This window comes from Lactuca saligna, chromosome 6, assembly GCF_052625555.1.
Source record: "Lactuca saligna cultivar CGN05327 chromosome 6, ASM5262555v1, whole genome shotgun sequence".
Classification (NCBI taxonomy): domain Eukaryota; kingdom Viridiplantae; phylum Streptophyta; class Magnoliopsida; order Asterales; family Asteraceae; genus Lactuca; species Lactuca saligna.
In genome coordinates, this window is record NC_136422.1 from 120,561,110 (window position 1) to 120,571,915 (window position 10,806).

Genomic DNA, 10,806 nt, shown 5'->3' on the forward strand with positions numbered 1-10,806 from the left:
AAACTCCTTACAAAATTATTTTTGGTGAAAAACCTGATTATGAGGGAATGAGAACCATGGGATGTCTCGCCTATTACCACAGTACAGTGACAGGGGGAGACAAATTTGAACCAAAAGGAAGATCAGAAGTTTTCATTGGTTATCCTGTTGTCACCAAAGGGTAGAAAGTTTATAATGTGGAACATGGAAAGATTGTAGTCTCGTGTGATGTTCATTTTTTTGAAAAGGTTTTTCCTTATATGAAACTGAAGAAAGAGGGTTACAATCAGGATTCCTTTGAAATTCCCACATGGCATGAAGACACCGTTGAAAGTGGTTTTAGTGAAGAGGGTCTTCGGGTTGATGAGGAAACCTATTCTTCAAGCGATTTGACAGGGCAAATCTTTGAAGATGAAAGTGAAGTTCATAGCTCATTTGAAACTCACAACATAGTTACACAAGATATACTTGAAGAGGAACATATCACTAAGCCCGTTGACAACGAAGATCAACTGGCTAGACCAAAAAGAAACAGAAGTCAACCAGCATGCTTCCGTGATTTTGATGTCAAGCTGCTACCTTCGATAGACTACATGCAAACCGCCCCTGATCAGCCTTCTTCGACGATATATCCCATTGCTAACTATGTTTCATATGATGCTTTTTCTGACTCACATAAAGCTTACTTGGTAGCCATTACAAAAAATAGTGAGCCCAAAACTTTTTATCAAGCCATGAAGGATGCAAGGTGGCGAAAAGCTATGCAAAATGAGATTGAAGCCCTTGAACAAAATGATACGTGGTCTCTAGAAAACTTACCAGAAGGCAAACATGCTATTGACTCTAAATTGGTCTACAAGATTAAATATAAGCCTAATGGCGACATCGAAAGATATAAAATGCATTTAGTAGCAAAGGGTTTCACCCAATTTGAAGGTGTGGATTATCATGATACTTTTACCCCGGTTGCTAAGCTCGTGATAGTTCGTTTTTTTTAATGGTCGCTATCAAAAGGAATTGGAAGTTGCATCAATTGGATGTCAATAACGCCTTTTTACATGGCAAACTAGAAGAAGATGTTTATATGAAAATTCCACAGGGGTTTTCAAAACGGGATGACACTCGTGTTTGCAAATTGAAGAAGTCATTATATGGTTTAAAGCATGCCTCACAGACATGGTACCAAAAGTTCACTAATGCTTTAGTTGACTTTGGTTATAAGCAGTCTCGAGTTGACCATTCTCTTTTTACAATTCGAGATGGTGATTTGTTTGCAGTTGTTTCTTATTTATGTTGATGATGTTATCATCACGGGAAATCATGTTTCCAAGATTGACTCTACTAAACAACATCTCGACAAAGTCTTTAGCATCAAGGATTTGGGTCCCCTCAAATATTTCCTTGGAATTTAAGTAGCAAAAACTTCAGATGGTCTCGTCATGAGCCAACGGAAATACACTATTAACATTCTTGAAGATTGCGATCTACTTGGCAGTCGCCCTAGTACGTTTCCCATGGAACAAAACACGAAGATTGACAAATTTCTTGACAGCCCTTGAACTGATGCCAAGCAATATCGATGCATCATTGGTCGTTTGTTGTATTTACAAGCTACTAGACTCGATATCGCGTATTCTGTAAAACATTTTGAGTCAGTTTGTTTCTGACCCACGTGAGGAACACATGAAGGCAGTTACTAGAATTTTGCGCTATCTCAAGGCTACCCCTGGTCAAGAAATTTTCATTCCCAAACATGGAGACTGTCATATTGTTGCTTATTGTGATGCCGACTGGCTCGGTTGTGTTACTACATGAAGATCACGTACCAGATACATTTTACTCTTAGGTGGCTCCCCAGTATCCAGGAAGACAAAGAAGCAGTCCGTGGTCTCGCGTTCCTCCGCTGAAGCAGAATATAGGGCCATGGCAACGACTGTTAGTGAAGTCCTTTGGTTCCGATGGCTGTTGCAAGATTTCAATATTTATATAACCGATCCTACTCCTTTGTTTTGCAACAATCAAGCTGCGCGCCACATAGCCAACAATCTTGTCTTCCAACGAACAAACCACGTTGAGATGGATTGCTATTTTGTTCGCGAACGTGTGGATTCCCGTGACATTAAGCCTCTCTGCATTGAATCAAAACGCCAGATTGCCGATCTCCTTACTAAGCCCTTGGGTACTGAACGACTCCAATTCTTACTTAACAAGCTGACATTCGTGATCTTCATGCTCCAGCTTGAGGGAGAGTGTTGACATTAATTAGTTGTTATCTCTTTATCCAATTTACGTATTTATCTGTTCCTATGTATTAGGTAGACAATTGTTTTATTCTTCCTTAGTTATAGGAAATTTCTATGTATTTATTCAAAAACTTTAACAAAATTTGATTGATCGGTTTTGATACCAAGTTCTTCAAAAAGTTTGTGATATTCGAATAGAAGTCTACTATATAATTTTCAAATAATCATTAAATCAATTTAATTGTGATTGTCCTTGATTGTAGGTGTAAAAATACATATGAACTTTCACATGCTTAATTTAATCATTTGATATCTATATTCCTTTTTCAAAATTTCAATATATCCTACAAATATAATTTTATTTTGTACCAAATTTTGGATAAATTTAAAATGTGGTCCATAAAGCCAACATCATGGCGTCAAATTAGCAATTAAATGCCCTCTCACATGGGTCACACACAACACAACAAACAATTCATGATTAACCAATTGACCACTCTATTTGTATCTTTTTCCCCACTTGTAAAAGCCAATACACATGCGTATAAATATTTAGAACCAAAATAACTGCTAATTAAACCAAAAGGTCCAAAACAATGCATAACTAGGTGGTAGGTTTACTTTGGTCAACTAACTTATATAAATTAATTTAATTCTTAAACTTTTTTAAACTGTGGCAAGGTAAATGTAGTTTTTCAAAAAGTTAGACTACTTTTTTTTTAAAAACTTTTTAAAAATATTTCAAATATACTTTAATTAATTATCGAAAACTTATTATCTTAACATATTTGTGTTTTTTCTTCTATATCTCAACTAACTTACAATCTAGTTTATCAAATGTCATTTTATGAGTTAAATTTTCAGTTAACAACAAACTTTTCGGTTAACAACTAATTTTTAACTGCTATTCAAAACATAACCAAAGTCTAAAAGTATGTCAACTGTGCATATTACAAACGTTTGTTCAATTTCGTATCTTTCATTAACAATTCATGGTATTTTAAAGACAAAAAGGTAATGTGATTATAAAAAGGGAGAACGTTTTTGTCAACTATGTCACGGAATCCGTGAACCTAAAAACAAATAAAAATCCACCGCATTTGCACTATCAACAGTGCTGCAAAAAGATAAGATAGTTGCCAAAAACCTAAGCAAGATCAAACCATATAATAAAACCAAAATCTATTTCTTTAAACTTTTACCCATAAAATATTGCAACAATCATGCTAATGATTTAATCCTTTAAAAAAACTAAATAAAAACTATAAATAAAAAAATATATTTCCCATTTCTATTCCCTTCCCACCTTCCATATGACACCAAAACAAGAACCATTAGTCCATTACACAAAAATATTCTGTTACTCGTATCAATCAAAAGAAGTCTTTTCGATTTCACATTCTGTCATTCTCCAATCTCCACCTTTTATCTACCTTTTTCTCTAAACTTTCTATCTCCATTTTCATGGCAAGTCTTGAGGATATTGGGGTTTCTGCACTGATAAACCTCATCGGCGTTTTCGCATTCCTTTTAGCTTTTGCTTTTCTCAGACTTCAACCCGTTAATGACAGAGTTTACTTCCCAAAATGGTACATCAATGGAGCTAGGAGTAGTCCTAGACACAGGGGGAACTTCGTTGGCAAATTTGTCAATCTCAATTTCGCTACTTACCTTACTTTCCTTAATTGGATGCCTCAAGCTATGAAGATGACGGAATCTGAGATCATTGAACATGCTGGACTTGATTCTGCTGTTTTCTTGAGGATTTACATTCTTGGGTACTTCTAACTATCCTTTTCTTCACATGGGGTTTCGTTTATTTCCACAATAAATCACAATTGCGCAATTTCTGTGGAGAAACTTATCGAAAGTCCGGGCTTTTAATGTCGGTTTCTTGAAAATTTACATGGGTTTTCGTTCAACGTGTCAAATTGTTCATAATTTTAGCTCAATTAGTCTTATACTCTTGCTAGTTGTGAATTATTTGAGAAAGATTGTGAGAATCGGGGTTTTTACTGTTCTTTAAGTTATCACAATTCGACAACCCCTGTTCAAAAAAGATTGTGAAATTTGGGATTATCTTATCTACCTTATCTTTTTCTCTAATGGGTTTTTGTTAATATGGTAGAATCTGTCATAATTTGAGCTTCAATAGTAAAATATTCGACTTTATTGTGAATCGATTGAGAAAGCTTATTGATTTCTGTGTATATATATACCCATAACCATTATTGGTAGTTTTTTATGCTTTTTAATTTTGGTCAACAAGATTATCTTACTTCGTGAAAAGGGTATTTACGACATTTGATTAGTAGTTAAACAACAGGATAAATAATTAATCTTTAACATCATCCGATTGTACTATTGTAATTGACAGATTAAAGATTTTTGGACCAATCACGATTGTCGCACTCTTGATTCTTGTTCCAGTCAACGTATCGGGTGGGACTTTATTTTTCCTCAGCAAAGAATTAGTAGTCAGTAACATCGACAAGCTTTCAATATCAAATATTCAACCGAAATCTCTCAAGTAAGTTTAAATTCTTGACGAGTTATATTTTTATACATAAAATTCAACACTAGAAATTAATATCACTCAAACAACGCGTTTCAGTTATATTAATGTCTCGTAGGTTATATTTTCTATTTTCAGATTTTTTGCACACATTTCAATGATGTATTTATTTACATCATGGATATGCTACATGCTCTATAAGGAATATGATATGGTAGCTTCAATGAGACTAAAGTTTTTGGCTTCGAAAAGTAGGCGAGCTGAACAATTTACAGTAAGCTGAAAATGTCTTTTTTTTTTTTTTTTTTTTTTTTTTTTTTTTTTTTTTTTTGTATTAAAGATTTTAAATTTCTTTTTGTAGGTTTTAGCGAGGAATGTGCCACATGTGTCGGGGCGTTCTGTTTCCGATTGTGTTGACAGTTTCTTTAAAAAGAACCATCCGGATCACTATCTGTCTCACCAGGTAAAAAGGGTATTCATATCTTTTGCACATAAAGGAAATCGAAAAGGAGTCTTATCCCCACCTTTTTTGATAGGACAAAAAGTTGCACTTTTTGTCTTATTGACATACGTCTCGGTAAATCAGTATCAGAGTCCAAATGCCAGCAGTACAAGGTCATTATGTTTTTTTGTAACAACGGGGGTTTAGTGTCGTTGGACATTTTTTTTTTGTTAATTTTTCTTAATTAGTATGATGAATATTTGTTATGTAAGTATTAAACCAAAACTATTGTAATTTTAGGTTGTTTACAATGCAAACAAGTTTGGAAGACTTGTTAGGAGAAGACATCGATTGCAAAATTGGTTAGACTATAATCAACTTAAATATGAAAGACACCCTGAAAAACGACCGACTATAAAGGTAGCTACTCTAAATTTTCAAATTTGAAACCTATTTGAGCTTCTTAAATTTGCTTTAAATTCTAAAAATACTAACTTTAATTTTCTTTTTGATCATTAGACGGGTTTCCTTGGACTTTGGGGTAAGAAGGTAGATTCCGTTGAATACTACAAACAACAAATTAAAGAGTTTGATGAAAGAGTAAGTGGTTTATCATTATTAAAACTTTCTACTTTTTCCCTTATGAATATATCTATTTCGTTTGTTCTAGAAACATCCAGAATATACTTTTGACTTTGTAGGCTACGGTTGTTACACAAAACATGATTGGAAGGGATGAGACTCAGACAAACATTCTAGGGATAGTTTTGACTTTTGATGATGAGATATGAAGGGTATTCACGTCTTTTTTGTACAAACGAAAGATCCAGAGCAAGTCCTTGTCCGACCTTTTCGATTGAGATAAAAATTGCAATTTTATCTCACTTCACCGTCACTATCAGGCTGTCACTGTCCCTTTCACTTGTCACTTGTCACTGTCAGTCTGTCATTGTCACTGTCACTGTCATTGTCACTGTCACTGTCACTGTCACTGTCACTGTCAGTTTGTCAGTATCACTATCGCTATCATTATCACTGTCATGTTTTACTTGTCACTATCACTACTATTGTCATTCTGTCACTGTCCGTCTGTCTGTCACTATCACTGTCACTGTCACTGTCACTGTCACTGTCACTGTCACTGTCACTGTCACTGCATAACAAACAGGGCCGTAAGGTCAAACATGCCAAATTCCAGTTCCAAACTTTGATCGAATTCACATCTTTTCTTTTCTTGTTGAATTTATTACTTGTTATTAAAATGATAGTTGACAACGGAGCGACAAAAAGTCCTAAAAGATCCAAAATGCATAATGCCAGCTGCATTTGTATCATTCAACACTCGATGGGGGGCAGCAGTATGTGCACAAACACATCAAAGCAAAAACCCGACTCTATGGTTAACAAAGTGGGCCCCAGAACCTCGTGATGTTTATTGGAAAAATCTTGCTATACCCCTTGTTTCCTTAAGCATCCGTAAACTTGTTATATCATTATTACTCTTTGCTCTTGTATTCTTCTACTTGATTCCCATTGCTTTCGTTCAATCTCTTGCCAATCTTGAAGGTCTTGAAAGAGTTGCTCCTTTCCTCAAGCCTGTAGTTGAATTGTAAGTAAATCCTTCATCTTTAAGTCAAGTTTATACTTTTATTAAATGACTAAATTCAAGTAATAGTAATTTACTTTTATACTTTTTCTTAAAATCGATAGATTTTATCAATATATATAATGCTCTAATAGGATGAAATGAATTTGGATTCTATAATAAACAAATATATGAAAAGAACATTGTTATTTCTTGCATTGAATTCAGTTCAAAAATGATATTGGGTTATAATTGTTGTAAATTTTTTTGAATTTTCAGGAGTTTCGTCAAATCTTTCCTCCAGGGTTTTCTCCCTGGTTTTGCTCTCAAGTTTTTCCTTTACATTCTTCCTTCTGTTCTTATGGTTATGTCAAAAATTGAAGGACATGTGGCATTTTCAGTTTTGGAAAGAAGAACAGCTGCAAAATATTACTATTTCATGCTTGTGAATGTCTTTTTGGGAAGTATTGTAGCAGGAACAGCTTTTGAACAGCTTGATTCTTTCCTTCACCAATCCCCTACAGAGTAAACTTTCCTTTCCAAAATGTATTAAAAGTAGAGTAAATTCCAATTTCATCCCCATACTTCATGAAAATTTATCGTTTCAGTCTAGATGTTATACTTTTTTGCATTAGTAGTCCCTAAAGCATAGTCTTTTTCCAGTTTTAGTCCCCAAAATATGGTGATATGACCCCTGCTTGTAGGGGGCGTAGTCTATAAATTTTTTTTATAAGGAAAGGACCAGTTTTGTAACTTTTTAAACACATGGACCGTTTTTGTAAAGAAAAATCTTCACAGAGACGTATTCTGTAAATTATAGTCACAGTTTTTGTAATTTATTTTCTACGCAGGGATCAAACCTGCCAACATACGAAAGTTTTGAACACATGAACTGTTTCTTAAAAAAACCTCACAGGACCTATTTTGTAAACTACAGGGACAGTTTTTTGAAATTTATTTTCTACACAGGGACCAAACCTGTCAACATACGAAAGTTTTAAACACATCGATTATTTCTGTAAAAAAAAATCTTCACATGGACCGTTTCTGTAAATTACAGTGACAGTTTTTGTAATTTATTTTCTACATAGGGACCAAACCTGCCGACAAACGAAAATGTTATGACCAAAGTCTCAAACCCAAAGAGTATACTATTCATTTCCCAATTGTAATTAATAATGTAGGGGAATACCATCTCATTTAGCGCCCACATAACACATGTAATGAAATGTACACTAAATCAAACATCTGGACTGAAACCGTAACTTTTGATTAACCACATGGACGAAAAGTGTAACTTAGTTTTGAAATTATATGTCAAAAGTTAACTCGACTCATTTTCATTGATTTTAATACAGGATTCCGAGGACTATAGGGGTGTCAATTCCAATGAAGGCTACTTTCTTTATTACATATATAATGGTTGATGGGTGGGCTGGAATTGCAGCAGAGATTCTTCGGTTAAAACCGTTGGTCATTTATCACTTAAAGAACATGTTCATTGTAAAAACCGAACGCGATAGAGAAAAAGCAATGGATCCTGGGAGTGTAGATTTCCCTGAAACTATCCCTTCTCTTCAGTTATACTTCCTTATGGGAATCGTATATGCTGTCATTACTCCAATCCTTCTTCCTTTCATTCTCGTGTTTTTCGCCTTTGCATACTTCGTTTATCGCCACCAGGTATTTTTTATCGCCTTTTATTCTTGTTTTTGTAATAAAAAAAGGGCAATTTTTATACTTATTTGTATACCCTGATGTGACTATTTATGTGAGTGGAGGGGGTATTTATAGCGTAACCCTAAAAATATTATCGGCTGTTTGATAGTTGCTGACTGGTCAGATCTAGGAGTGTAATTACTTGAGACCGACTCGGGTCAAGTCGAGCTCGAGCTACTCGAGTATATTATCGAACGGAGCTTGAGTATTGAAATACTCGGCTTGTGAAGCTCGTGAGCTTAATTGAGCATTGTTATATCTACAACACATTTACCATCTGTTTTATTCATATTTACATATTATAGAACCGAGTTGAGTTGAGCTCACAAGCTTAATCACATTTCTATTGTAATTTGTAAATTAATGTAAATTTATATTCTTAGTAGTTAATTGAGTTAGTCGAGCTCGAAATTGTTGATTACTTTATTGAGCTTGAGCTTGAAATTAAGGCTCGAGTGGAGTTATTTAGTTGAATCGAGTTTCGAGCTTGGCTTGATTACACTTCTAGTCAAATCTCAGTCAGTCATTACATCTGATTGAAACCATGATGTTTGATATGACTATTTTGCCCTAGTAGTAATGAGGTGAGAGCCGATAAGTGACCTAGTGTGCTAAATGTTAAATATGACTATTTTGCCCTAGAAGTAATGAGGTGAGAGCCCATAAGTGACCTAGGGTGCTAAATGTTCAATACGACTATTTTGCCCTAATGAGGTGAGAGCCAATAAGTTGGGATTTACCTTCATATGTTTGTGGGACCCATTGGTGAGGGTGTATATCTTAAAGGATAAAAGAGTTTCATTTATAAGGTTTTTTATTTTTATTTTTATTATTTTTAAATGCAGATAATTAACGTGTACAATCAACAATATGAGAGTGCAGCTGCATTTTGGCCACATGTCCATACTCGTATAATCGCAAGCTTGTTAATATCCCAATTGCTTTTATTGGGACTTCTTGGCACAAAAAAGGCTGCAAATTCGACTCCATTGCTTGTCGCATTACCTATTTTAACCCTAACGTTCCACAAATACTGCAAGAATCGTTTTGAACCTGCGTTCCGAGAATACCCTCTTGAGGTAATCGGAAAAACCTTCTATCATCGATGATAACGAAGGGTATTTTAGGAAAATTCGCACTCGAATTCCATATAAACTTCTTTTGGTTTGTTTTTCAGGAAGCCATGGAAAAGGATTCACAGGATAAAGCTTCTGAATCTGAGATCAATCTCAAGGCTTTCTTGGCTGATGCATACTTACACCCGATTTTCCGTTCTTTTGAAGAACTGGAAATGGTAGAGGTTAGAGTCGAGAAGACCCCACCTGACACACCGAGTCAACTCGCTTCTGAACCCGTTTCTCCTTCACGTTCACGTTCGCGTTCTCCTTCTCCCTCTCCAACCCATCATTTAGATCAAGAAGAACAAGAAGAATCTGTTACTGTTCAACACTATGAAGTTGGACCTCCTGCTAATGTTTATCACTATGGATATGAACACCATGAGAACATCTTTCACTACAATATGGATCAATACAATGAGACACAACACAATGTGGAGGACTACAATATGGGTCATAGTTACTATCGTTATTGAGTTTCAAGCATAGATCAGTTTGTATTTATGTTCTTTTGATTTCGTAAGTTGCTAACCATTTTTACAAAATAGTCATGTGAATAGTGATTGTTGGGAGATGTAATTGACATAGCCACATAAGGGTTTGGTTATATGATTGTAATCTTGGTTATTCTTTGGAATATATTTTATGTTGCAAGTGAAGAAGTAATGCACATTATGTAGGTTTTTTTTTTTTTTTTTTTTTTTTTTTTTTTTTTTTTTTTTTTTTTTTTTTTTGTTGTTGTGTATAATTTGGTCAAATTTGGTTCTTTGAAACCGAAGGGGTTTTTATATAGAAGAAAAGATACATGGAGGGACTCTTGATGGTGTTGTTTCTTCTAAAGTTATTGTAGAAATCATTCCACTATATTGTTCTGAAAGTCGATATAATCTCTGCTGATTTCGATTTGGAATGATCACATATCATAAATGACCAATTGATGAAATGAGGAGCAAAGTGGGATGAAAGTTTCTCATTTGAATATGCAAATGGTAGATAATATAGAAGAGTGGAATGTTAACCTAATAATATTTTGGGTTTTATTTTTTATTGGGTTTTATGATTGAGCCTTTTCGTTAGGAAATCCTAATTAGCTTGTCTATATATTATGTCATTCCTTTTCATTGTATTTGTACTTCTCTTTGATAATAATATGACACCCTAGCCGTTATATGTATTTCATTTGTTAGTTTACAAGACCTCCTCTT

At 34.5% G+C, this 10,806-nt stretch overlaps 1 protein-coding gene across 1 annotated transcript; it reads left to right on the plus strand.

Annotated features, from left to right (window-relative positions):
* Positions 1 to 3,538: 3,538 nt before the first annotated feature.
* On the plus strand, positions 3,539 to 10,263 carry LOC145000044 (hyperosmolality-gated Ca2+ permeable channel 1.8-like). The gene is made up of 11 exons (XM_078959190.1): positions 3,539 to 4,000; positions 4,600 to 4,752; positions 4,876 to 5,011; positions 5,099 to 5,200; positions 5,480 to 5,599; positions 5,699 to 5,779; positions 6,448 to 6,788; positions 7,044 to 7,289; positions 8,123 to 8,447; positions 9,329 to 9,562; positions 9,661 to 10,263. Exons 1-11 carry the CDS (start codon positions 3,687 to 3,689, stop codon positions 10,075 to 10,077), a joined length of 2,469 nt encoding a protein of 822 aa, XP_078815316.1. The 5' UTR covers positions 3,539 to 3,686; the 3' UTR covers positions 10,078 to 10,263.
* The last annotated feature ends 543 nt before the right edge of the window (positions 10,264 to 10,806 follow it).

Coding starts and splice junctions, on each gene's coding strand:
- LOC145000044 (XM_078959190.1), top strand. CDS start 3,687: ATGGCAAGTCTTGAGGATATTGGGGTTTCTGCACTGATAAACCTCATC. Junction 4,001..4,599: donor TTGAGGATTTACATTCTTGG/GTACTTCTAACT, acceptor TGTAATTGACAG/ATTAAAGATTTTTGGACCAA. Junction 6,789..7,043: donor CTCAAGCCTGTAGTTGAATT/GTAAGTAAATCC, acceptor TTGAATTTTCAG/GAGTTTCGTCAAATCTTTCC.